The sequence below is a fragment of the Cottoperca gobio genome, chromosome 23 (assembly GCF_900634415.1).
Source record: "Cottoperca gobio chromosome 23, fCotGob3.1, whole genome shotgun sequence".
Lineage (NCBI taxonomy): Eukaryota > Metazoa > Chordata > Actinopteri > Perciformes > Bovichtidae > Cottoperca > Cottoperca gobio.
Genome location: NC_041377.1, coordinates 14,551,508 through 14,579,363, shown reverse-complemented (window position 1 = coordinate 14,579,363; position 27,856 = coordinate 14,551,508). Strand labels below are relative to the sequence as shown.

The window sequence follows — 27,856 nt, the reverse complement described above, 5'->3', positions numbered from 1 at the left end:
CCCTGGTGACAGTAGCAGAGAGAAGGACCCTTGATAAACTGTCATCCATCCTGGACAACGCCCACCACCCTCTGCACAGCACATTCACCCAGCAGAGGAGCGTGTTCAGCGGCAGACTGCTGTCCCTGTCCTGCTCCACAGACGGGCTCAAGAACTCTTTTGTCCCTCTGTGATGGCCGGGGGATTCAAACAATTCAAACACTTCAACATTTGGTAGATTTTGCAGTGTACTTTTGTATTTTTTTATAACAGCCTGTATTTCTACTTTTACTGTAGTGTACAACCTTTATCGCTTTTTTAAATTATTTTTTTTACTTACTTACTTTTTAATACAGGGAGGGGGGGGGAGGGTGCAGATGTGTAATGTTATATGTTATGTCTTTTAAGCTACTGGATGTCTAAATTTCCCTCTGAATCAATAAAGTATCTATCTATCTATCTATGCACCGCCAGTAAAAAAAAAAAAAAATTTAACAGCAGCTGAGTTTTAGTCAGTTGTGACTACATCAGAGGTGAAAGGCTGAGAGGTAAACATTTGAATAAAAGACCCACAGTCTTTTATAAAACAATTTTATGTCAAGATAAAACAAAATGACAGGACAGATATGCCTTTTCAGATATTGCTGGTATATGATACTGTTTGTATACATGGCGATTATAGTTTTTAATAGCAAAAGGCGAGGCAATAATACAGCAGAGGTATTGATTTAAGCAAGGATATAGTAAATAACTTGCAGTCAAAATGTTGTGCACTGGAAGTAAAAAAGTGCAAAACAGTACAGTAGATGGGAGAAAGAGACAGACTATACTCACGTCGTCAACTAATCCACTTCACAGGGCTGCGATTTATTCTTTTAATTCAAAATAAAGACTAAACTGAATGGCAAGTGGTGTAACAATGACAGAGCATTCGGTTTTGTACATCAAACCTTTACATGACATCACTTTTGAATTGGCTGTACAGTAACTGAATCCCCTCGAAACCAAATAATAAAAACGTTAGAAACATTTGAAAGGCTTAGCAGAGGTAAAGGTATACGAGGCACATTTAGTCAGTATATGTAGCTATAGGTTCTCCTGGTATCTCATCACTCATGTAACATTGTGATCTGATAATCATCACCTCAGCTCTTTAGTTCTAGTAAATATATACTTTTGTATATAATAATACTGATATTTCATGACAGCTTTAAACTTAAACGATCACCCTGTCGTGGCACTTTTGGTTACGTGTGTGTGAATGCTCTGAGCCCCAAGCGTGAAGATGAACGGACGGACTGAAGCACAGCAGTGCTGATATAGCTAAGCTAAAATGTAACGTAGTCATACAACCGGAAGACATTAAAATGATACATTATATGCTTTGACAAGGTCGACGCACTTTCCACAGCTTTCAACCATACTGTATTTTACGTTTGAATAAGTCCTGATAAAAATCTTAAAAGTTACTGAGTTCACATCAACTGACTCCATGATCCCTGAGCAAATTTTGCCAATGAAGACCATGTGATATGGCTGAAAGCCCTGTGAAAAAACCCAGTAAGTGGACGTTGAGCTGGGATTGTTTTGTTGGTTGGTGTTATTTAGTGTGAGGCACCGATTTGACCTTCCTGCCTCTCTTTGCTGTGACATCCAAACCAGGTTTAAAAAATCAATGCATAAAACGTGTAACATGATGGTCATGAAGGCTGGTTCATGACCGAAAGAACGAGATCGCGGAAACAAGCGGCTGAGATGGGTTTTCTCAGACGGGTGTCTGGCGTCTCCCTTAGAGATAGGGTGAGAAGCTCAGCCATCCGTGAGAGACTCTGAGTAGAGCCGCTGCTCCTTTACGTTGAAAGGAGCCAGTTGAGGTGGTTCAGCATCTAGTAAGGATGCCACCTGGCCGCCTCCCTAGGGAGGTGTTCCAGGCACGTCCAGCTGGGAGGAGACCCCGGGGAAGAGCCAGGACTCGGTGGAGAGATTATATCTCCTCACTGGGAACGCCTCGGGATCCCCCAGTCGGAGCTGGAGGATGTGGCCCGGAGAAGGGAAGTTTGGGGTTCCTTACTGGAGCTGCTGCCCCCGCGACCCGATCCCGGATAAGTGGAAGACGATGCATGGATGTAACATTATATTTGAGTTTTTTTTTAGCTTGAATATCAAGTTATTTATAACTTTTGTGGTTTAAAATAGTTAAAAACCTAAATCTAAATAGATTAAAATTCAATACTGGATTCAGATTTGAACAACTTGCATTGAACTCCAACACTAACCCAAAACAGGAACACTTAGTGCCGATGAGCTGATGAGGTGGCACAAAAAAAATCACTTATCCCACACCTTGTTTTTGCGCTGGCACCGTCAGCTACAAAACATCCTGTCTGTAATATTGGTCAGTCTAAGAGGAACATTTAATTTTTTTAATTGATGATGACACTCTTAGAGGTGATTGATTCCTTTCACACGCTTTGGCCCGAGTGTGAGGATAGTGGAGAGGGGTAAAACTATACAACAGTGGTTTCTCCTTTCTTTGTCCAACAGCCCCTTGAAGAAACTTCAGACATCCTCTTTCTTACTGGTTGCTACTCATTCATGGATGGATTACTGAATCTACCGGGCACATGCCCAGGGGCCCAAAGTGTCAGGGGCCCCCCTGGCCTTCACCTTCAGACAAGTACCAAACAGGAAGAGACTCAAAATGACCACAAAAAGACTTAAAATAACTACAAAGAGACAAAAAAGACACTCAAACCGACTGAAAAAGCACAAAACAACGACAAAGACACACAAAATGACTACAAAGAGGCATAAAATGATCACAAAGAACCACAGCCAGAGAGATGCGTAAAAAAGGTCTGGGTGTCTCCTATCTAGAAGAGGTGGCGGGGCCTTTGACATGTCTGTGCCCAGGGGCCCATTGTCTCATAACCACCCATGTACATATTTTCCATCACAAAAGTCCATAAACTTGTTCTGGGTCTTAATTTCGTCACTGGTTCACAAGGTGGGGGTCAGTATTGGTCACATGTGGGTAAGTGCTGCAAAACAACTGGGTAGTCCTGTATATACAGTATGGTTTGGTCTCTTCTTCCATACATGTCACTTTCAGAAATCAAGTTCCATCTCCTCGTGTGTCAAGTTCACCTCGGCGAACTTGACAGTCCCGTCGTTGACCGGTTTCAAACGTTTGGTCACCAGCTTGAGGTTGGTCTCGTGGAGGATAACCTGGGTCAAGTACTTCTCTCGTTTGATCTGCTCTTTGACAGCGTACGGGACGTCTGGGATCACGTACGACAGGATGAACTTAGTGAGGTAAACAATGTGCTGCGAGAAGAAGAATTTATCTCCATTAGTATGTTTTGATAATATCTTTTTAGTGTGAGAGAGATTTTTTTCTGTCGTGTTCATACCCACCTCTACGACGATTATAAAAGCCATTTTGGCAGCGATCACATGCCAGTAGTAGACAGTGTACTCATACTGCCTGAAATGCCCTGGAGGATACCGAAAATCTCGATACCTAAAAAAGAAAAGTTCAAACTCAAACATGACTTACCTCACAACGGTTTCCCGATACCAGTCATCTATTGAACTTGCTGTTTTATTCATTTATTTTCAAGTGTCTGTATGTGATGGAGTTGTAATTTCTTTCATTAGTTTTCATGAAACCTTTATATCTGTTCATTTTTGCATAAATTAACTTAAGAGACATTGTGTGGAACCTGGATAACTGGCTCTGCTCAACTGCAACATGTTACTCTGAAATTCAAGAGTTTTGTCTCCCCAATATGTATATCTAGGGTATAATTAATTACATGAATAATATCAATAATATCTTTAAAATTAAGTGTAATATATATCATCTATGTGTCTCCGTTCATGTGTAAAAGAACATCTTAATTCTGTCTAGAAAAGACTGTTATAACCAAATAATTCACAATTATTTGTGAATGCAAAAGTTTTGAAAAACATTATTAAATGGATGATAGTTGTCTTCTTTACAATCCCAACGAGTGAAAATTGAAGACAGCACACACACACACACACACAGACACACAGACACACACACAGACACAGACACAGACACACACACACACACACACACACACACACACACAGGTCCATATTTGTACCTGCAAGTGGTGATGTTGTAAGGTGCCTTCATGGGCTTGCTGGAGTTCAAAAAGTCGTTGATGTTGAATATAGACAGCGAGCTGTTGATGTAGCCCTGCATGGTGTTGTTGAAGTGATCTCCATACGGATACACAGAGAAAGACCAGTAGTAGACCAACCGTGGAATCATGTCGGACGTAAAAGCGATGATCATGGCCTGTTGAGACACCGTGACACAGAGTAAATGTAGCGAAAGCATCAAAGTGATCATCCTTGCTGTTGCTACATTTGTCGCCAATGTACCAAATAAACTAAATATTTCAGTGTAAACCGTATCTTACATTTGTTGCAACAGCCAATATAGCGACGCCTTGAAGAATGGGTTGCCAGGCCCCGATATCCTGGGCCTTCTCTGGCACGATGCGGCGAAACTGAGTGGTGATTTTCCAAGCATCGACCCGAATCTCAAACAGGTTGTTGACCAGAGCCAGGATCGGAGCCAGAGGGAAGGAGGCCACAAACAGGGTCACAAAGCCAAACTGGATGACTGCGAGAGAGAAGATACATGTATAAAAAAAAGACAGGCACTGTCGAGATTACCCAGGATTCAGCTGCACCTAGGTATTTGTATATTCCCTCATAAATTCTTCGTAATTTACTAGCTAGTTTGAAACTAGTTCACTGAATTGGGTTGAACCACTGAAACTTAAAGGGACAGTTCACCCCAAAATTAGGGTTATACGGTTGACGGGTTTAGTTCGGTAGAAAGAAAACAGTTTCTACATGAAACTGGTCACAACAAGGTCTGTGGATTATTTTGAGGAACCGGGTCATGATTTCTAGAAAGAGACATTGCTGTTTAATTTTTCACATGTATATTTTTTGCCGCTTTAAACACCTCAAGCCAAGCGCCATCTAGTTCCATTGTATTCAAGAGAAGACAGACATCTCTAGGGCATCTCTCGCTCCAACACTCTGCAACTCACACTTAAACAATCTAGATTGATAAATAGCACTGCAGGTAAGAGTACAAATATGTATGTTTGATTTTTGGGGTGAACTGTTCCTTTAAGACACGGCACGACATGAGAGTGGTGTTAATCATCTAACTCAAACTATCCTTTGAACATCATTAAATTTCATTTAAATAGTGAAATCAAATGTCAGGTAAAATATCTAAACTATTATCCATATTACCACAATATATATTAGCAAGCTAGTTCAGTTAGCTATGCAACACTTACCCCTGGCAGTTTGCTGTAAACATTTAGTAACAGCTAACCTTTGCAGTATGTAAAAACTACTTTGTGTGGTGCAACCGGTTTGGTGATTTAGAGATAAATAAGTCTCAGCATAGCATTACAATTACACGTAGTTTGAACTTAAGAAGAACTTGTGTAACCGGCTCTTGGTATGCAGCTGTGAATGTAGCGGACGGGGACTTACCCATCTCCAGATATTCATAGAACAGTCCTAGTTTTGAAAAGGGCTGGAGCCGGTAGTCCTGCTCCCAGCGAGGAATCACCTTCTCTGAGTCCGTACGAGTGCAGTAGCGGAAAATTAAGTTTTTGGCCCACCTGTGGAAGACACCATAAACAGCAACTGTGGCTCAGTATGTCAGGGGAAGTTAGTGTAGGATGAGCTATTAGCCTTATGGTCGTCACACCTGTTGTAAACAGCACATATTGGAGATATGCTGCTGCATCCATTACTTGTTGTTAATACTTGACATGAAATTGGTCTTAGATTCTGTCTTCTTACGGTAGCAAGACCTCTTGGATGTTGTTCCAGATGGCTTTTCCACCCATGATGATGGAGAGCTGAGTCGTCAACTCGATCAGACAACCCCCTGGATCACACTGCGGGACGCAAAGCAAAAGTCAACAATAACAAGTGAGTCAGTTAGACATGGAACAGCTAGATGGACAAACTGTACCTCCTCGTTACGGTATTTCCCCAAGAGATAAACCGGATTTCCAGGAAAGCCAACTGCTTTCCCTTTGGCGAAGGCGATGTAGAAGCAGGAGGAGTAATAGTTGACGAACTGAAAGAGGAACATCTTCAGGGTCAAGCTGTTCTCGTAGTCTGTCTTGGTCCGTGGAAGCTCTGTTATCGTGTCAGATAAATAAAAAGGATTTTGGATTAATCCACGTGCAAGTCAAAACTGGGCAGAAGTACAATTCACCAACAGCAACTCACCAAAGTCGGTGATCCAGATGGCCACCCGCTCATAGAGGATGTTGAGGATCATGATTACAACGAAGCTGATGAGGGAGGCTGTGACGGCGGTGGCCATCTGAGGCGTCACGTACTCCTTTAAGGGCTCCAGCTCCTTCAGGTCCTGAGCGCGGAGTTTTGCTGAGAAGGCAAAAAATGCAGCCAGGCGGTAGACGATGATGGCCACGATGGACGCCAGGATCAACAGAATCTAAAGGACAAAATACAATTGAAAAAAAGATTTAATGTTTTATTTATATGGGTCTGTAATTTCTGGATTACGTCCTAGTTATTTCCAAGAAGTTTCCTTTTTATAAGGTAAAGTAGAGATTAGTATACTTACAATAAATAAATGAAATAATTGAAATCTAAGAGTCTTTTATTCAGTGCACACCATGTCAGGTACATGTTGAAAAGTTAAGTTTTCAATAATAAATTAGTAATAAATGAGCATTTACATTGGTTTAAATTGACCTTTTCTTTCAAAGAAGTCTTTGAAATAATTACAGACAGATAAAATGCAGTGTTAGCATGAACAATTAATTGAAATAAAAATGACATTTATTTACGTTACCCAGAATAAGACTGTCCCAATTCCTATCGACACCCGAACACATCGTCCACAGGCTGTATAGGGCACTTTCTCTTTTACCTAAATCACACAAAAACACTGTGAAATATTGATCTTTGACAACATGCCACGAACATGCCACGAGAAAACCTTCTTGAATCTGTATTAGCCATCTTGGTTTTTTTTCGTGGCTGGTTTATATCTACGTTATTAGCTGCAAAAAGAATAAAATAATACAATACAGAGTACTGAGTGTGTGATTTACCCCTGTGACAGTGTTTTTCCTCTCATAAATACACTTCGCTTCATATTCTGGGCGAGGTGGCTCTTCCTGCTCCAGAAACTCCACAGTGTCCCACATGTACTCCAGCTCCGCCTGGTAGCGCTTCCAGAACTCCAGGAACAAAGTGACTACAGGAAAGGAAACGAAAAATAAAAAAAAACAGGCAGGGCAATAATAAAAAAATTAAAAAAGGAAACATCTAAATATACACAGCATTGTCTGCATCTTCCTGTGTCGGTTTTGCCTTCAATAATGCCAAAGATGAGGACGAAATAAACATTTTAAATGGTCAATTATAATCACAGCTTATTTTTAAAAGTAGTGATATTAGCGTGTATAACTAAATCAATTGATTTCTTAAAAATGAACTAGGACGTTGATTAAATATTTGGTATAAATTGACTGAAAGGTAAACAATGATCAATATATTAAAAGAAAAATCTCTCAATGGGAAACTTGAACATGAAAGAAGCCAACACGTGACATGGTTTTGAAAAATTGTGTACAACTTACCCCAGATTGACATGAACACTGCAAACACCAAGGTTCCAAAGTTATCAAATATGCAAAGTTTCTAAAAGAAAAAGAAACATGGACATCAACATTGTCAGTTATATCCTGTTTACATGCAAATCAGTTCTAAACACGACCGTGTGTGTGTAGCAGCTCACACAATTTAATATGCAAAGTCTGCAACAATTCTCCTTTTGTCCCCTGCACGATGCGCGGCATTAGAAGGACCGAAGGGGAAACCATTTGAGAAACACAATCCCTGTTGAAATAAAACAAAACTCACTTTCGAAGCTTGACAGGTGCTGTTCAACCTCCAGTATATGCATTCTTTGTCACACTGTGGACACATCACAATGTTTCCTCCAATGTCAGGGTCGCACACCTCTTTGCTGCAGTCAGTGAAATACAGAAACAGAGATTATTAAACGGGGAAATCTCCAGAACGTCATTTAAAGTTCATCAGTTCAAAATCTACGAGGAAATGTACCTCCAGGTGCTGGTTTCTTGAGTCCTGTATCCATAGATGAAACAACCCAGTCCCACAACAGCAGCCAGAGCGAGCATTATTGTGTAGAAACCCAACCAGGCAAAGTAAATGCCGATCTTCTCCCCATAATACTTCCTGTAAAAACAAACAAACGTTTGATCTCCTGTGGCTCTTCTACAACTCAGCAAGGACAAAGACATGTGTTCCTGCTTAACACACAGGGAATATAACTGCAGCCCAAAAGGTTTTGTTGACAACACACAGGACCTTCTCAGTTTCTTTGCTGAATTGATAATATGTCATGAAAGAGTCGTTGTAGTACATAACAGAAGAGATTATGTTCACCTAATGAGGTTTAGTGGTTGCATCTTGTAGAAGCTTTTGGGATGAGCCCATTCTTCATAGAGCAGATATCTCTCGCTGGGGCAGCCCTCCTCTTTGGACTTCACATTGAACCTGGACTGAAATAGCCAACGGGGTCAATTATTAGTTCACCAATAGCATATAACCAATGCTAAATATACGACGGTGTATCAGGGCCATTGTAGGTAAAGAAATATAATAATTACGGAGCCAGGGGAGGGGGGTAAAAAAAAAACCTTCAACCCTAAATGTGTGACTTTCATCTGGGTTAGGGTCAGATTTCTTTTGTGCAAATTTAGGATTTAAAATCTCAGAGAATATTCAAGCTTTTCCAACTTGTGATTTTAAATGAAATATTGTGTGTGAATGCACGAACGTCGCAGCTATTGCACATTTGCGATTGTTTACCTACAATGGCCCTAATACGCTGCCGTATAAATATGAAACTAAAATGTACCAAATACGAGTACTTACGTCATGGAGGGGATAGGCAGCTTTGTACACTCCCCCATCCAGCAGTTTGGTGATGCCAAACTTCTTTATGCTCCCTCGTATTTCATAGGGGGCACGACTCAGGATGTAATATGCCTAGAAGAAGAAGACGTTTTTATCTTTATACATAATAGTATATTATATTAATAGTACGGTATGGAAAACATACACTTTGCTGCTGTTACGATGGTTTGAACACAGTGCACAGGATGTTTAAAATAAAACTGAAATATGAAAAGAAGCCAACGACAACTTGCCATTCTGCTCCTCATGGACGCAGTGAAGAAGACATCTTTGTCGCTCACGCAGAAGTACTCCAGACGGTCTTTCTCAAAGGGGGCGGTGAAGAACTCCGTCTCCTTGGTGATCAGGTTCTCGTTGGGGTAGAAGTGCTTGGTGATGCAGGAGAAGAAGCGCCACGGGGAGGGGCGGGAGGACAGGTCGTTGGGCTGGATGGGGAGCTTGATGTGCAGGACCTCAGCGTAGGTGCACAGCACGTCCCACGGCATGTGCACTTTCACAAACAGCAGTTTCTCATTTATGACCTGCGGGACACAAAGAAGGAGTGTTTTAGGTCTGACGTACGGGAGGAGAAAAACTTCCAAAAAAGTGTAATCTACTTACAGATGTCGTCGCCTCAAGCTCGATGCCCATCTTCATCAGGCTGGCCTCAAAGTACTCCCGCCGCCTCTGCAGGGAAGAACACGGAAAAAGGGTTTTTAACGAGCTTCCAGATGTAATGCTCGCCCCTCCTCTCTGGTCATTGTGACTCAATGTCTGTATCCGGATGTTCTGAGGTTAAATGCGTGACTTCCACGGCTTATTCATATTGCGGTATTTCATGTAAAGAATGTGCCGACACATTACCACCTTGATGTATGATCACATTTAGTCAATTTTCCATTTCCATAACATAGGCATTATTTGCACTGCACATAGTGGAAATGAACAGCGATACTGCGAGCAAGTCAGAGCAGGTTCTTGTTGGTGGCATGTCGTCAAATATTGCAGCTACACAGCTTTCCCAAAAGCAAACAAACACACGAAGAAGCACTGAATTAATAACACATTCAAGTAATATAGATAGTAGCTCATGTACCAGTACAAGTTATTTGATTAGTTGGGATCATCTTCATCCAAGGCAATGGAATTCTAAGGTCAAGTCAAATACCTTCACTGTTTGTTTTAGCCAACCCTGTTTTCAGGCAGATGTTTTTATTAACTAAAAGCCCAGAAATATGTAGACAAACATAATGAAATATTCTAAGCATCATTTTAAGCTCACGACATAGCCAACACTGTCTGAACTGAACCACGCCCTTCTAGATGTCAGGTTTTGAAACTTTGGTTCGACCCAGTGTCGGCTCTGCACAAAAACAAAGTAAAAGGGAGTGCCTGGTACAGACCGCTGTGCTCCTCATCCCTTGTTGGATTTAGTTTGCTTGCAATGATTACGAATGAGGAGTTGCCTCAGTCCCAGTGAGATATGTGGTGAAGAAGCTCAAGAGCTCTGACATGCAACCGTTCCACACCAGCCAGGCCTCTTTCCGAGGAACTAGCTGAAACTGGCTGATCAGCTTCTACAGATGTGCTTTGGTGCGCTGCAGGGCATGTCATCTGCCTACACCTAGTACCTCCACTCGCTGCCGCAGAAAAACTAAATCTCCATCATGTATCTCATCAGTATGTTTTTTGCACCCCTTACTTTTTGCCAATTGCTGTTGTTAGCTTCAACAGGCCACCGTCTGCATTTCAAAACCACTTGCAGGGTTACTGTTGCAACCCTGTTGTGAAAGACACTGGCAGCAACAAACAACACACCTGGGTATGTCATCACGGCTCCTTAATTTGCGCAATCCCTGCACAGATCCCTGAAATCTAGATTTTTAAAATGTAAAATGTATGAATGTAAATGCAATGGACTAACAAAGTCGTTAGACAAAAGCTCAACGACTGTCTGCTTTCTGATTTGTCTCTGTTCAATCATGCACCAACTGAAATGAACTAAAGGTTTAAGAAATCTGGACCAGGAAGATTGTTTAGACGAGGAGACTTCAAACCAGACGGATCTGATTTTAGTCTCTTTTGGCAAGGTTTTTTTATTTTTTCCACAACCACTCACATTGAAACTGTGTGCTGAATGAAAGCAAAGTAGAGAAGAAAGGTAATATCAAAACAATGTATGCTAAACTGTTCCCTATCCTGGATAATCAAAGCGTTGTTTAAGTTCCTGTGCACACTGGGCTGAGAATACACAAGTCATTTTAACTGTCTGTCACTGCAAATAAAAACTCCCTTTACAAATAGGCAAGGAACAATAGTTTGCATGTGCAATAAAACACACAAGGAATATCGTATTCAACAATATATTTTGTCCGTGGACTTCCTCTCTCTCACCACACTTCCTGTAATCTCTCTACAGTACGATATCTCATAAAAGGCTAAATAATGGCTTAAAAACACTAAAGAACAACCAAAAAACCTTTTACACATGCTTTCTTTTTGTGAGTGGAGTACTTTGTACTGAGTTGCCCCATTTCCAATACTTAAGATACCTATACCAATCTGATGTAGGTTTTAAACAATTAGAGACCTACCTTGCGGCGCTGGAATGTGTGCCTCTTCTCAAAATCCTTTTTGTCCTCATCTTCATAAACCAGGATGAAATCGATCCTCCTGACACCATCGTTGAAGAATAGGGAGTCTGGTTTGTCATTAAACTCTGCCTGAGGGCAAAAACAAGGCTCGTCAGGTAAGTCTACCTCCTGAAACTCGTACTCCTCTTCCTCCATAGTGCCGTACATGTTGCACAGAGAGAGGAGAGGAAGGTCTGTGTGTGGAGAGTCGGACTGACCTTGACCATCCTATTTAACATGTGATGTGGGCCATACAGGAGAAGCGGGGAGTGTCAACAAACATACCCGCCCTTTCTCTCCACACAATTAGACTTGTGACAGCGCTAGGTATTAATAGAGCTCTTGCAAGTAGATTAGTTACATGCATGGGTGTATTAATCCATTGTATATCTAGTGTATTGTGTTTGGTGATTTGGTGTTAATATTTGAGAAAACCATATAATCATTATATATACAGGTATACATGTAAATTATGTTTTAAAGATACAAGTGATGCATGCTCTTGCATCTAAGCTACAGTAACCCTGAGAGGCAAGTGAGAAGAAAAAAAACTGGTGATCCATTTTCTAAGTCTGAACTTGTTTTTTCTTCTTAATAAATTAAGAAACAGGTGGTTTTCCCAGAAAAAAAAAAGTTTTGCCAGCATAATTAAAAAAGAAAAAAAAGTAAAACAGGGGGGGTGCACAGTGAAAACAAGTGAAAAAAAGTATTTTAATGTATTTTAGTCCTATTTAGAACATGGGGTAGTGGTGCACTTTAGCCTTGTGTGGTTGAAAAGGGTATTACAAGAACAAACAATTATCCTGACATTAAAAAACAAATCACCTTCCAAAACATTTTCACCTGTAAAGATGGAAAACAAAAGAAGAAACCCAGAAGGATGATCCCGGTGAAACCTTTTTTTAACTGTACAATTTAGATTAGATTTAGAAAATGGATCACCAGATTAATTTTCCCCATTTGCCAATTATTTACAAAGATTATCAGTCAATCCACACCCCATACACAGTACACATAGAGTACATTTGATTGGTCTGCTGCTACTGTAGCTGACACCAACATTATCGTGTTGACTCACCAGTTGTGCTTTGGTGACTGTTGCTCCTTCTATAATACTGTGATAAGTTGGTAAAAACTCCTGGGGGTAAACTGTGAAAAAAAGACAAACATTATCATTATTGACATGAACAGTATGTATGCAAAAAGGAAATGCAGCAACCATTAAAAAATGTGCTGGCAGCAATTTTATTTGTATATTAAATGTAATGTAGATTTAATAAATTCAATTACGTTTAAAGGCTTGTCTTATCTTGCTTTTACTGTTACTTTCATCTGCGATAATAACGTTTATTGTTCAACTTTAAAATAAAACAGACTACAGCTACTTTTCATTTATTTATTTAAACATTTTCAACTTGTAAGACCTAATGAAGTGGATCACAAGTGCCAAACTAATGACAAACTGAGCTCTGTTTGTTGTAGTGTAGACAGCAGTGTAGACAGTTGAGTCACCTGTGAACGGTTTACTGCCCTGAGGCTATATAAGTAGTTGTCACTGTAATTCTATTGTGTTTTAGACATTATTGATACCGCACTAGATTTTAAAGATGTATTATTGTCGGGGCAAATTGTTCTACAAATGGTGTAAATTTGTATTAAAATTATAGACTGATAAAAAGGTATTACCTTGTGTACCATCATACAGTTCAGCTAAAGCAGTGCTTGTTATGACAGCCACCAGATCCAACTTACTTTTTAGTTAATGACCATATATACCTGCAAAACTAATGACCTTCCCATCATCCTCAGCTCTACATTGTGTTTAGTGACAATTAGCTAAATTTATCGAGCTAACGCGCTAAACTAAGATGGTGAACATGGTCGACATTACACCTGCTAAACATTAGGATGTTAGCATTGCTACACTGGGCACGTTAGCATGTTGACGTTAGCATTTAGCTCAAAGTGACGCTGGTGTTGCTTTTAAATTTGTTAGTGTGTGTGTGTGTGTGTGTGTGTGTGTGTGTGTGTGTGTGTGTGTGTGTGTGTGTGTGTGTGTGTGTGTCATCGTGGCAAAATGTGCTACTGGAGTGGAGACAACTAGTGTAGAGGGAACTACCACGGAAGCCATTTTGAGTACTTTGCCAGGTGTTTGTATTTCTGTCTGGAAAGGGGGCCATCTCTAGTTTTATCTTTATTTGTTGGTGAAGGTGCTGCTGACCTTACAATGTCTTCCAATCCGTGCTCTACCTCCCTTTCACACACCTGGAAACTGACCGGGACAATATATTCATGTTCTGCCTCAGTGGTGCTCACTAACGCAGCACAGGCTGTTACTCATTTCCCAAACAGTCGGAGGGTTTGAGCCGGTGACCCTACTGCAGGGGTCGGGAACCTTTTAGGCTGGCAGAGCCACAAAAGCCAAATATTCAAATATTTGTAAATGTATTTACTTGTGAGCCATACAGTGTTTCCCCTAGGTTTACTGTTTTTTTTTTGGGGGGGGGGGGGAATGCTGTCTGTGCTGTCCGAGGTCTGTGTGTTCACTCCTCTCCTTTCCTCCGCTCTGTCTCTGACTGTAGGTGTGTGCGCACGTGTGTTTGTGTCGGGAGCGAAGCCCTGCCCTTCGCGAAACAAATCAAAATTGTCTGCGAGCCATATGGCATCATCAAAAAAGCCATAGGCTATATGGCACGCAAGCCATAGGTTCCCGACAGTAGGGCCTTCTGTTACGAGCCCGTTTAACCAAAACTTACGCTGTTGCTTTTTTTTTTTACTGCTCACTCACCCACAATGTTATATTACTCCGTGGAAAAAGAAAAGACTTCTGTGTGGTCAACACTCTCTCCATTTACAATACGTAGCCTACTGCTGTGTTTTCCCTAATATTCATTTAGAAATCTGCACTCAGTATTCAAACCACATCAAAACTAAACAAAAACAATTCAGCAACTACTGTATGCATCACCACATGCCTCATAGTAACATTATACATTTTCTTTTTACAAAACAGATGACATTACATCAATAGGGAAACCCCTGTAATCTTTCCATATAAAGAGTAGCGCGATGACAACACTAACTGAAGACAGATGTTGTTTCCCAAACACTTGCCATAGTTCACCCTGTGAAACTTCACTGTTCATCACAACACTTTCCTTTGACAATGTCCACTACCAGCCTAACAGTCTGAACGCTAACAAAGCTTGTTATACTGTTAGTAGAAAGCCCGTCAGTATTTTGACATAACACATGCCGCCGGTGAATCTGTAACAAATTAAACGCTAATCCTTAATGACTGTGCCTCAGGCTATTCCCATTTTGACCAACTTAATGGAATATAATTGCCTCATATATGACTCATTTATAATAAGTATATCCTTGCTGGTTAACTTTTTTTCTACCTTTTTACACTGTTGTAGGCGCAGTAAACTGCATCATACCTGTAATGATACAGAACTCCCATTGGTTGTGTATTTATTTGTTTTAGTTGTTCGCTGTTGACTGGAGGTCAAAGTGTAGTTCCCGGATGATTATTTTTTACCGTCACTACTTTGGTGTGTAAAATGTGCAGCAGCTGTTGAGTCATGAAACCCAGTTAGGAAACCTCTGCAACCCACTGTGAGTCAGTGAGTATGATTGTTTAGAAAAGCATTTTGAATGCCCACAAGCTGTCTGAAATGAAACATTGCATTCTTGCCACAACCCAGCACCAACTTCCTCTCTAGAGAACATCTTCCCTGACAACACACGAAATAATAAAGGCAGAACAAACAAACAGAGAAAAAAATCTTTTTTTAAAACAGAAACAGCTGTCCCAAACAAGCCAGCTTAGTGTCCTTCTCACTATACGACAGGAAATTCTCTCTGTAACAAACACTTGGGCGTTTTATGACTTTAACTAGAAGTCGAGTGGAATGTCTTTCAGAGGAACAGAATCAGCTGTGAGATCGGGCTTCAGTTTTAGCAGTTAGTGCCAATAATGGGGAGGTTTGCATGTGAAATTAAATGATACATTTTCATTGAAACATGCTTCCAGTAGTGGAGACCGAGCTCTCGCCCTAATATGCACTGAACTACAGAAATCCTGTCAGGTCTGTGTAAAGATCGAGGTTAACCGCACAAATAACACATTGGTGCATGTGTAAAAACAAATCTGACTTCCTGTATCATCTTAGTGTTTTTCTGCTGTTACCACAGCATCAAGGGCCGCAGCAAAGTGTGACTATTAATGATTCATAACAAGGGAATACAGGCTCCATGCAATAGAATGCACTTTGTGAATGAAAAGTAATTTCCATAATGGTTGGGGACTTTTACATATTTCTCACAAGTTAACCCAAGCGTCTCTTGCTGAGCTGCAATAGCATTCCATTATACCAAACAGTATATCATTATGAACAAGACAAGACTCAAAGTAGCTTATAGAGTGTGTGAAATGTGGGAGCTGTAGGTTTCTAACAACAACTATCTTTACTGTGTACTGTGTTAAGTTGCCGTTACAGTTTGTAGCGTCAGGAATGTGAGAAATGCACAATAAACAAAAGAGTGTGGAGAGATGTGATCAGTGGTGATGTGATAGAGCCACATCTATGAAAGAAACAGGGACAGGCTGTTGGAGGGTTTCTAATTTAAACTGATGATTGCCCAACATCTGTTATCTCTAAATGTGTGCAATGGTGGTGCCCGATGAAAAACGTGTGCACCACACACCCCACAGTTGTTCAGCTCCACGTGCATGATCTGAATGTTCACCACACTCCTATGCTTCACTTCTGTATTATCTTCTACCCTTTAAAAGATGATAACACATTATGTTTCATGATGGTAGAAATGGGCAAACCATAATGTATATATGTCCAAAAGGGAAATCAAGAACCATACATTTTAAGCAGATCTCTTAAGTAAAAAAAAAAGGTGCTAAAACCGTGTACAAATATGTAATACTCCAGTAACATATCTGACAATTCTACTTAAATATCATGAGAGTAAATGTATTTGATTTTGTCCCACCACTTTTGAGCAACTTTATAAATTGTGGGGGAAAGTTACACACCCATCAGTGATTAATGAGTGGGTGCTCACTTTCCCAGAGGAATATGGCTTAAGGTATTTCAAGTATCCACGACCCCACTACCACTGACAGCTGTGACACAATCCCCACCGTGCACCGTGGGTGTTTACCCACACAACTTGCACACTAAGACAACTAATATCTTGAGAAAAAGACAAAGCTATTCACTTACCAATATCCTCGTCTATCATGCCCAATTCCATATCACCCTCCAACTCCTCTGTCTCATACACGGAGTCCATCTCGGAGATGTCGTTATCTCTCATAGTCCTTGTCGGAGGGGTTCCAGTCCCATCAACGACAACAGAAAAACTGTACTTCACCCACAGCCTACTGTATATTTACAATGGCTTTACGTCCTCGGCGCATTCTTGCTTTTATTTTTTCAACATGGATTCCGCAATATCAACTTTCTTCTCAAGTTGTGACTTGAGAGAATGGAAATCAAACGGGTGGGGTCGGAGGAGGAGGAGGAGGAGGAGGAAAAGTAGAAGTAGAAGGAGGGTGTTATGTTCAGCCACATTTGACAGATCAGTTACGCCCACTTCATTTCTCAAAATGAACTGTTTAGCATGGCAATTAACGCACGAACAAGTAACTTTTACATCATTAGAGTTATTTTTTGTTTATTTTTTAATTCTCCTCAACATACGTTTTTGTTTGAGATGTTTGGTAGCATCAACAGCAGTTAGAGTTATCTTTATACATCCATAGAAGTTACCATTATTGACCTCAGTACTTCTTTTTCCTTTTTTTTCTCCTTCAAAGCGTTCTTTATTTACACTAAAGAGGTGCACAGACAATAATCATAAAAAAACAATAAACAGTAAGTTTGTACAAACCAGGGAGCCAAAAGTCAAATTTCTAATTTAATGTATGTTGCTCTCTCGTTAATTCACGTAATGCTTTGTTCAGGAACCATTTGCAGCGCAGCAAATAGGGGAAGGAAAACGGCGACGGAACACCACAGGACATATTTCCGCCAATAACAAACCTGCTAGCTTGACACGGCTTAAAGCGTATTGTTTGTGCTAGTCATTCCTAGTGAGTAAAATAGTTAAGCAATGCTCATTGAGGTAGACTAAATAGTTAATATCCAATTTAGTATTACACAAATGCCATAATGTGTAAATGTGTATCTCGTTGGTAATAAATGTGAATCAGCAAACAAATGATTTTGGCTCGTGTTAGCTAAAGGGCTAACGCGGTGGTCATTGACGACATGCTCCTTTAGCAAGTAGTCATGTTAGCTTGCTAATGATTTGGAGTTATTGGTAAATAATATGTCCTGTAGCTGATTGGGTCTCTGGTGTGGTAGGCAGATAGTAATTTTATTGGTCAAAATTTGACCTTAAGAGAGTAACCACGGTTTCCAGCCGGTTCAAATTATTTCCCGACCGGGAAGCGTTCAACTGACAAGATTTTCTCCAGGTGAGTTGACATTCGCTGACCATCACACAATACTAAGAAATGTAGGAACAGTTTTTGATTGCCCTTCACACTTCACCACTTCAAATTCTAATTATATTTCCGTAAATGTGAAAGATGTAGTGGTAAAAAGAAATACATTATTGTAATAAGATGTTTCGAAGCAGTCGTTGGCAGTGAAAATCTTAGATGTGAATTCAATATGTATATAAAACAAAAAGGAAAAACAAAATGATAATCTAAGACATAAGATATTGCAAGTTTAAGTTGTACATAAAGAAAATGATATTGTAGTAGACAATGTTTCAAATAGATAACTGTAGTTAATGCATAATACAAAATATATTATTAGGAAGACATGTTGTGTTTATACAATTTTCCTTTTATGTGATTATCTGACATATTTGTGACTTTCATTCAGATATCATATAACACTATACTTACAACATACTGTATAACACAGGAATTGTTTTGTTCTAGTTTTATTTGTGTTACTTGTAGCTTATCATTTTTGTAAGGCTGGATGTATGTATGTATTTATTTAAATATCACGCTGTATTTGTATCCGATTCCTTACAGATCAGTACACACTGCAGATTTGCAAAATGAAGATATTCTCAGTGGCTCACAAGACTGTTTTCGTAGTGGACCACTGTCCCTACATGGCAGAGTCAAGTCGTCAACAGGTGGAGTGTGATGTGCTGACAAAGAGTCGAGGTCAAGGGGTTATTCCTTTGGCCCCGGTGTCCAAGTCCCTGTGGACCTGTGCTGTGGAGTGCTCCATGGAGTACTGCCGGATCCTCTATGATGTTTATCCACTGCACAAACTGGTTAGCTTCTTGTTCTTTTGTTTTTATCTCTTTAATCTCCACCACCGGTTGCACTCATGCACTTGTCAATTTTCAAACCAAAACCCAAAAGCTAGCCTAAGATAATGCCTCATTTGCTTATTTAAACATTACAACAATTGAAACATAAAAATAGTTAATTTTAAATTTTATATCCAAAATTCCCTCTTTTGACTCTTAATATGTCAATAAAATGAAACAAGAAATTTGAACCTGGCTTCATCCAATGTTCAGATTTCTGTTGAGAAATATTTAATTATATACATATTTAATAACATACTGTCTCATTTGTATATTTAAACATACATTCAGAAAACTTATAATACAATAAATAATTGCCTTTTAATGTAAGTAATCAACTGGGGAAGTTTCATTGTGACATCTATTAGTTAAGATAAGATTATTCCCACAGCGGGGACATTTTACCATAATCACATATAGTGTCTCCTCTTAAGTGATGGAACTAATGAGTGTATTTGGACATTAATGAAACAGACAGTTGAGGAGAAATGTATGAGATATGCTTAGAACAAATGAATCAATTTAATGACAGTGCACCAATGACGTCAACATTTTTTTTTACTTTACAGATTAATTACGTTGTGAGCGATTCAGAGTTCCACATCTTGAATACCTGGCGGCAGGAAGACCAGAGCACTCATGAGGTAATCCACCGTCACAGTAACAAATGTAACTTACATAATGACGGTTAGGTCCTACAGTGACTGCCAAGTGCAGCATTTGTAATCACATCAGTGACCACGTGTCTGCAGAGGTCTTCCATATGATGATGCCGTTTCTCCTCCTCTCTGGCAGCTCATGTCGGCTCTGGCAGCCGTCGGGCCACCTAACCCACGCGAGGACCCCGAGTGTTGCAGCATCCTGCACGGGCTGGTCGCTGCGGTGGAGTCGCTATGCAAGATCACGGAGTTGCAGCACGAGAGGCGCACCTCAATGATGGACACAGCCGAGAGAGTCGCCAACAGGGGTCGCATCATCTGCCTCACCAATGCAAAAAGGTGAACGCCGTCGTTAACATGCCGGAAAAATCTACAGCGGCCATCGACCAGTGTGAAAAATTTGTGTCGCGGTTACCCTAGCCAAAATAATTGTGATTCACGATAATGCCACTAAAGCATACTGGAATCACTCTGCCTTACATTTGGTCAAGAAACACTTTTTTTATTGCATCACAGATAAGGCATACATCCTTTTTAATGAAAAACAAAAAATCTTGAATAAGGCTCTATTTTCTCTTCTCTACCATGATGTATGAGGACATTTTCGATCAACTTATTGTGAGCCTCCACAAAATCCTATATTGTCCCATCCTAATAGTTTGTGTACATGTATGTTCTTATCTTATGGTCATCATTCACCATACATGTTCACATTCATTAAGCTCTTGCTATGTGTTGTATCATTTTAAGACCGTGCTAATGCAGTGCTCTTTTTGTGTTCCATCACAGTGATACTCATGTGCGCATGTTGGAAGACTGCATCCAAGAAACTATTTTAGAACAAAACAGGCTGGCAGCGGGCTCCGACAGGTCAGTATCGTACACATGTTAAAGGCACAATGAGTAGGATTTGTCTGTTGCGGTTTGTAAGCCAGGTTGTGAGACGACCCCAGATTTACTGGAAAAAAACTTTGCCGGCAAATATTTAAAGTGGGTCGTAAGTGATGATTGAGAGGAATTTTGTGTGTCTATACATTGGATAAACTCTTACTCATTATGCCTTTTCTTTTTTTAAATAAATGATTTAGATTTGAATGTGGTGGAAGTAGGTTCAAATAAGATGAATACAGCATTGTTCATTCTCTCTAACATGTGTGACACAGGTTCTTATTTCCGACTCCTTGTTGTGTGTTTCAGGCTGATGGCCATCCAGCAGTGTGACCTGGTTCTAGTTCACATCCACCCGCAGGGCGAGGATCCGCTGGTGTCCGACCGGCCGAAGAAAGAGGTGCGTGCCAGGAAGACTTCTACAAACAAAGCACAACACCTAATGCCCGGATTCATCACTGCAGGACCGTCTCCCAGCTGTTAGTCCTCACTGCATCTTTCTCTCTCTCTCTCTCTCTCTCTCTCTCTCTCTCTCTCTCTCTCTCTCTCTCTCTCTCTCTCTCTCGTTGTTTTTAGATCTCCCCTCTGCTCACCAGCGAGGTTCACAGTGTTCGTGCGGGCCGGCACCTGGCCACCAAACTCAACATTCTGGTCCAGCAGCACTTTGACTTGGCCTCCACCACCATAACAAACATCCCCATGAAGGTAAGGGGCCTCCCACCCTTCGTCTTGGACTTGCACATGCCTCGACGACATTAACACTCACATAGAATATATATTGTTTCCTTTTGCTAGTACAAACATTTTGTCATATCCAGAATGCAGTGAACCATTCCCTCTTTACTTATTTTTTACTTTATTTATTTTTTTAGTTTCCCCCCTATTTTCTCACAGCCTTCACGCATTGTTTTGCTTGCTTTTTATCTTCACGTATGAGCCCTCCCTCGCCGATAATTACCCATGAAAGTCTCACCGTTTTTTTATTTTTTTTATCTCATCTGCATGTCGATTTGACTGTGAATCTGCTGCTGGTTTCATGCTGTATTTTCTGTTTTGCTAGCCCACATTAAATGTTTGCGACCAGGTTAGTACTCTTATCACACACACATCAAAGTGAGGAAGAGTCAGAGTTTACACCATGTAGTGTACAGTGTATGTTTTGAGCTCTGCCGTTGCCACAGGCTTACAGTGTCATTAATTTGTTTTTGATGTTGACCGTTGGTCTACAGATTTGCTGGTGAGGCTCCAGTAAAGGACGGGCAACTCTGGTCTCATGTGGACACCCAGGGAATGCACATGTCTGCTGCACACCTGGAATTAACTTTTTGTCATTTGAAATATGAATTTTGTTTTTAAGGAAATTATGTTTGAACTACATTGATTCACTTTCAAATTGTTCTGGGAAAAGCAACCATTTTTGAGACTCCCGCCAAAGTCTGATTTTAAACTAATGCAGAATATGAACTGCATTCAACAGTTTTTCATGTCCAAACATTTTTGTCCAGCGTTGCCTCTCCTGTCTGTCAGGTTTAAAAGTTGTCCAAACTTTCCCCTGGTCTCTGTTTCCCCCATCAGTTCCCACTCGTTCCCACTCATTCCCCCTTTAGTGTCTTGGTGTGGTCCGTTGTGCTGTCTGGATATCTAGTTTCAGTAAACCTTTTTTTAAATACTTAATTAGCTGTCCTAAAACTGCTATTTCTCCAGGTTTAGAAAGTTGTCAAATTTCAAAGCTTGTGATTCTTTTTAAAAAAAATGTTTAAGTTTGGTTTTAGATCAGCGGTTGCGCCCAAACTTTATAAAGCTGGTTTCGTGAGATTGGGAATCCATGATTCCCGTCTAACAAGTGTAGGCTGAGTATTTCTTATGACTTTAAGGTCATGTGCGTTAAGCACGAGTCCCTGATGTGAATAGAAGATAAACATATTTCAGTCACCCAGCGAGCTTTTTTTTTCCTTTTTCCTTTGTTCAGTATCATTTACCCTTTGGAACATGAAATCAGCAGTGTTAATGTGTGTTTGACCCCCTGTGTGTACGTGCGTATGTGTGTGTGGATATAAGTTTTCACATTTTAAGAGCTGACGTCATACTGACCTTCATGTTATTGTCTCTGCGGATGGACAGGAAGAGCAGCACGCCAACACTTCTGCCAATTATGACGTTGAGCTCCTGCATCACAGAGACGCTCACATGGAGTTCTTTAAAAGCGGTGAGCACTCTTCGAGACACCCTTTGATGATTTTACACATGCTTAAAAAAAGATAGAAAAAATGTTTGCATCAGAAATGAACAATTAATGTGTCACCTTTTGTGTCGCGCAGGAGACTTGCATATGGCTGGCAGCAGCACTCGAGAGAATGGACTCAAAGAGACGATCACACTGAAATGGTGCACACCACGAACCAACAGCATAGGTGGGCACCGTCAGCGGAAGTTCTTATTTAATTCGAAGGGTTTTAAGCATTTAAACACCACTCGATACTCAATTTCCTCTTTTCCTTAATTATTAGCCTAATGCCAATGGCGCTCAATATTTTATTTTGAAATCTCATTATTTTTCCATATATAATTTCAGGATGCAGCCCTGAATTCTGATTATAAATATCCTCCTTTTTGAATTGGAATCGGTTAAAATCTCTGAGTCTTGCCTGATCTTTAGATCCGTCTATTTGTGTGGGTTTGTTTTCCACCGCAGAGCTGCATTACTGTACAGGAGCCTATCGCATCTCCCCCACAGATGTAAACAGCCGTCCCTCGTCATGTTTGACTAACTTTCTCCTCAACGGTAAGCTGGATAAACCCTCTTTTTTAGGTGAGATATTAAAGGATGCTACATTGTTTTATTCTGGTCTGTTTTGTTTGCATAACATGTCTTCTTGTCAAAAATACACATTTAGGTTTATTTAACTAACTTGTCTGTTCGCGTCTGTTGATTTCACCTACATTCACCAGAAGTTAGCATTATAAACTGCCACATTTGCATATTTAAGCATACTATTGTGTAATATAGAAAATAATTGTCTTTAATGCAAGTAATCAACTGGGAAAGTTTCATGGTGATATTAGTTACCATTTGTACCCTATTCTGCAGGCCCCTTGTTAATTATCTCGTCTCTTAATCGACTGTATTAAAGCAGCTTCACTTGTAACGTTCCTCATTTACAAAAGTTACATCCATGTCCAGATTTAAGATACACCTCTAGACACAAGTTTGTTTTTACTGTTTAACTTTGACATTGACTTCCTCCCAGAAATTGTCTGCAGACTAACTTTTTGCTCGTCTGCTTCGCTCCCCTCTTGGATCGAGCACAGGTCGCTCAGTGCTGCTGGAGCAGCCGAGGAAGTCCGGGTCGAAGGTCATCAGCCACATGCTCAGCAGCCACGGAGGAGAGATCTTCCTCCACGTGCTCAACAGCAACCGCTCCACCCTGGAGGACCCGCCCTCCATCAGCGAGGGATGCGGAGGCCGAGTGACAGACTACCGCATCACTGTACGTTCAGCTCACAGCAGCTGTGACGCAATATAAATCAATAATCCTCAAATGTTAACCGTGTTTGTTTTTTTTCTGTTTCAGGATTTTGGTGAATTTATGAGGGAGAATCGGCTCACTCCTGTGTCTGAGTCTTCCCATGATCCCTCGGGGAAGCTACCAGCTGAGAGGGCAAAAGCTCAGCTGGAACGCCACACTCGATACTGGCCAATGATAATCTCCCAGACCACCATCTTCAACATGCAGGCGGTGAGTGAGCAGCACGCAGATATACTGTACTGTACTGTAAGTCACTCTTATTTACTTCTGTCAAAGATTTCTATCATACAAGCGTTCCATCTGTCTGTGTGTGTCTTCCTGTTTTCCGCCACTAGGTGGTTCCTTTAGCTAACCTGATAGTGAAAGAGACTTTGACTGAGGAGGACGTACTGACCTGCCAGAAGACAGTTTACAACCTGGTAGACATGGAGAGGAAGAACGACCCTCTCCCCATTTCCACCGTGGGCTCCAGAGGCAAAGGCCCCAAGAGGTACTTATTCCAAAATCAAACATTCATGAAAGTAAACGGCAGAGTTGCTAACGTTTCTGCGTTGTTGTTGTTCTTCAGAGACGAACAGTATCGTATAATGTGGAACGAGCTGGAGACATTAGTGAAAACTCACGCCGGAGCCACTGACAGACACCAGAGGGTGCTGGACTGCATCATCGCCTGCCGCAGCAAACCTCCCGAGGAGGAGGAGAGGAAGAAGAGAGGGAGGAAGAGGGAGGAGAGGGAAGACAAGACGGAGAAAAATGGCAGCAAGGACACAGACGACAAGAGCTGGCAGGAGTCGGAGAGGTCAGTGGTGTCTCATCTTATCTATCCCTGCACCTTTACCGTGGCTTTCTGATGTGATGTGTCACTAAAGTCCTTTTTTGTTTTTTAACCTGAAGACTAAAGGGTTTGCTGGATAAAGAGGAGCAGGAGTCTGAGGTGATCAAGGATTCCCCGGACTCTCCCGAGCCGCCCAATAAGAAGCCGCGCCTGTGCACGGAGGAGGTTCAGCCTCCAGAGAGAGCAAAAGGTACCTCATCAGACTTTCTCTGCTTAGAATAGAAACCACAGCAAAGAAATCATTGACAAACTTCCCAGAAAAGTGGCAGAAAGATTGTTACCTGTGTGATGAGCCTGTGCCAAGGAGAGCTTATTCCAGAGAATACCAACTGATGACATTTGGGCCCTGCTGGGTTTTTTAATCTGTGGTTTTGTTTTGTCTCACTGTTGCCGCAGGTCCCGTCTCGCTCCTCACCATGTGGAGCAATCGCATCACTGTGGCCAACTCCAGGAAGCACCAAGAGTTTGTTGGGAGAGTAAGCTCCGTCAACAACAAGTTTGAGTTGTACCAGCAGCTCAAAGACGAAAATGGGTGCGTGTGGAATGTCAATCACCTGTCACTTAATAATCCTCTCGCATTCAATGCGTCCAAATTGCTTCTTCTGTCTTTGACGTGACGTTTTCCCTGTTGACAGGATGGATGTTCACGAAAACGGCAAGGCCTCCAGATGATGTTTCCACGGATTCATCGCTTCACCTCTGCCAAGGTTGAGATTTTGGACCCGCAGTGTTTTTCTTCAGAGTTGGGTCTCACCCGTAGACTCCCAAAACAAGGACATCAAATACAAATAGACAGTTAACTCCTAACGAGGAATTTATAAATTTTTTACTCATGATTTTGTAGATATGCTGTTCACATATTGTGTAACACAATAAAAGCTGTCAATAGAGAATTGTGCCGTCGGAATATGGAAGTGTTGACTTTTTGTGTACATACATTTGGTATCTGGAGGTATCACAGTTGCTTCCTAGACGTCCGGGTCGAAATGAATTGTCCGCTTGAATCAAACGTAAAAAGCTGTGCTTTTGATACTATCTTGCAAAGAGGAGACACCAATATCGGGTAGCACGGATTTATTGATGCTTTTGGAGCCTCTACTGTAAATACAGGATTTATAATATCAGGTGTGTCAAGTAGTCCACTTTAAAAAAATGAAAGAAATCAAAGCCAAGCTCTGGTGAAGCTGGTGTAAACGTCGTCACTGAGGGCTCAAACAAGGACGTTGAGACTCCAATTCAGTTTGTCCAGACATAACATCCTGATTGTTACGGCCATGAGCAATGCAGTCTGCCTGATTAGACTTCGGGTGTATTCTTTGTGTATGTCTGTCTGTTTTGTAAGGTAATTAGGATGTGTGGACCCCGCCCTTGATTGGCTGCAACGACATCTCTCCGCCCACCTGACGAGGGCGGAGAGATGATTGGTGTGCACCTGTTCCGGCCCACCAATCCGAGGCGCGCTGGAGAGACCGGAGAATACAACTGCCTGACCAGCTCAACAGTCGTGTCAGCCATACGTATTTCTGTTTGGTGCTGAGACTGTCGCGTTCTTGTATATTGTTTATTGAATATGGCATATTGTATTCCGTATTTCGTGCAAGCTATTCGAAATCCTTAGTTTGTCAGCTGGCTGAAGAAGCTGTTCAGAGACCTTTTTGTGCTGTTTGATGCATTTTATATACTTTTGTATCAATCAAATTTTCACTCCGAGTTTTGTTTTAGAAGTGTTTAGGTTGGGGTTTATTTTTGTTAGTTTGGCTTTGACGCCTCGTTGCTCTTATGTGAAGAGTCCTCCTTTTGTTCCACTTGTTACCTTAAACGCAATTGAAATCGTCAATCCTCCATGTTATATCAAATATCTTTATTTACCATAAAGAAAAAGGCCAACTACGTCAGTGTCACGTATGCTAGGTCGATACTTAAGAGAGGGCTTGAAGCTCTAGTTGTGAGTGAGTTGGTGGAGGGGGGGGATGGCTGTGTTGCCAGTACGATCAGAGGTTGCTGTGCTTGATGGCACCCAGAGTCAAAAGCTTAAGAGGTGGCAGAAGTCGATAGCGAGGTTGACGGGCGGATAAAAACTCCGTTCCGGCTTCAAAGTGCCATACCTATGTCATGATTTTGGTGAATAAGAATGGGAAAGTGTAGGCTGAATAATCACATTTGGCTGGCAAAAAGAGAAGTACCTTCCTGTAAAACGTGCCCCTGTACTTCTGGAGCAAGCTGTTTTGGGCTTTGTTGAGAGATATCTTGTGGACAGCTTTCTAGTTGCCAGTAAGTTACGACAGCTACCCAGATTTTCAACATGAAATGAATAAGGTGTTAGAAAGCAACGTATGGGTAATGGATATTGTTTAAGACACAAAGATTTCAGCTGACAGCAGTCAGAGGTTCACGGCTCGTGAAAGAAGAACTACAGCTACAGATGTTTGACCTTACGGAGTGTCACAGCATCAACATCTTGTCAATATGTTTTAATGCTTTTAGCCACTTTAGTTTTTTTGAACATTGTTTTCAGTTTAAGAACATGTTATTTTAAGTTTCGATGCAGAGCACTTTATATAAATACCTCTAAATGAGTTATTTTCGATTTCAAGTTCAAATTTAAAACGAGTTAAAATGAAAACAGTTAATTCAGTTAAGACATGTGTGGATTTTGCATTTTTACCCAGTACTTACACATAGTCAATCTAACACATTACTTTGTGTGTCAATTTATTTTGTTAGACTGGTAACTGAAAATATTTGGTACATGTTTGATGCGTCTCAAACAGCCACCCTTATATTTTCATTCATCACAGGTTAAAACATATTATAATTCTGACAATTGCAATCAGTATGTATATTTCAATTTGTCCTGGAATTAAACAGGAAACAAATATAATAATATGAAATATAAATTGTGACACTAGCCCAGGAAAG

General features: G+C 40.9%; 2 protein-coding genes across 3 annotated transcripts; one reads left to right on the top strand and one right to left on the bottom strand.

Annotated features, from left to right (window-relative positions):
* Positions 1-1,966: 1,966 nt before the first annotated feature.
* ano6 (anoctamin 6) lies at positions 1,967-17,152 on the bottom strand. Its single transcript, XM_029462393.1, has 20 exons — positions 16,904-17,152; positions 12,736-12,806; positions 11,619-11,747; positions 9,646-9,711; positions 9,279-9,566; positions 9,004-9,117; positions 8,512-8,627; positions 8,167-8,301; positions 7,963-8,068; positions 7,680-7,740; positions 7,149-7,294; positions 6,887-6,964; positions 6,295-6,523; positions 6,032-6,201; positions 5,857-5,954; positions 5,542-5,672; positions 4,437-4,642; positions 4,116-4,312; positions 3,397-3,502; positions 1,967-3,306 (listed from the first exon to the last, which is right to left on the bottom strand). The coding sequence occupies exons 1-20, from the start codon at positions 16,995-16,997 to the stop codon at positions 3,088-3,090; spliced, it is 2,760 nt and encodes a 919-aa protein (XP_029318253.1). The 5' UTR covers positions 16,998-17,152; the 3' UTR covers positions 1,967-3,087.
* Positions 17,153-17,548: 396 nt separating this feature from the next.
* On the top strand, positions 17,549-25,844 carry ints13 (integrator complex subunit 13). Of its 2 annotated transcripts, none has more exons than XM_029462430.1 (17): positions 17,549-18,162; positions 18,739-18,989; positions 19,598-19,672; positions 19,824-20,026; positions 20,477-20,557; positions 20,885-20,975; positions 21,152-21,280; positions 22,697-22,781; positions 22,894-22,986; positions 23,268-23,357; positions 23,885-24,063; positions 24,148-24,312; positions 24,438-24,592; positions 24,671-24,901; positions 24,997-25,127; positions 25,334-25,469; positions 25,573-25,844. In XM_029462430.1, the coding sequence occupies exons 2-17, from the start codon at positions 18,765-18,767 to the stop codon at positions 25,607-25,609; spliced, it is 2,106 nt and encodes a 701-aa protein (XP_029318290.1). In that variant the 5' UTR covers positions 17,549-18,162; positions 18,739-18,764; the 3' UTR covers positions 25,610-25,844. The 2 variants fall into 2 exon arrangements, with proteins under 2 accessions (XP_029318290.1, XP_029318289.1); XM_029462429.1 differs by having other exon boundaries at positions 17,550-18,162; positions 23,268-23,384.
* The last annotated feature ends 2,012 nt before the right edge of the window (positions 25,845-27,856 follow it).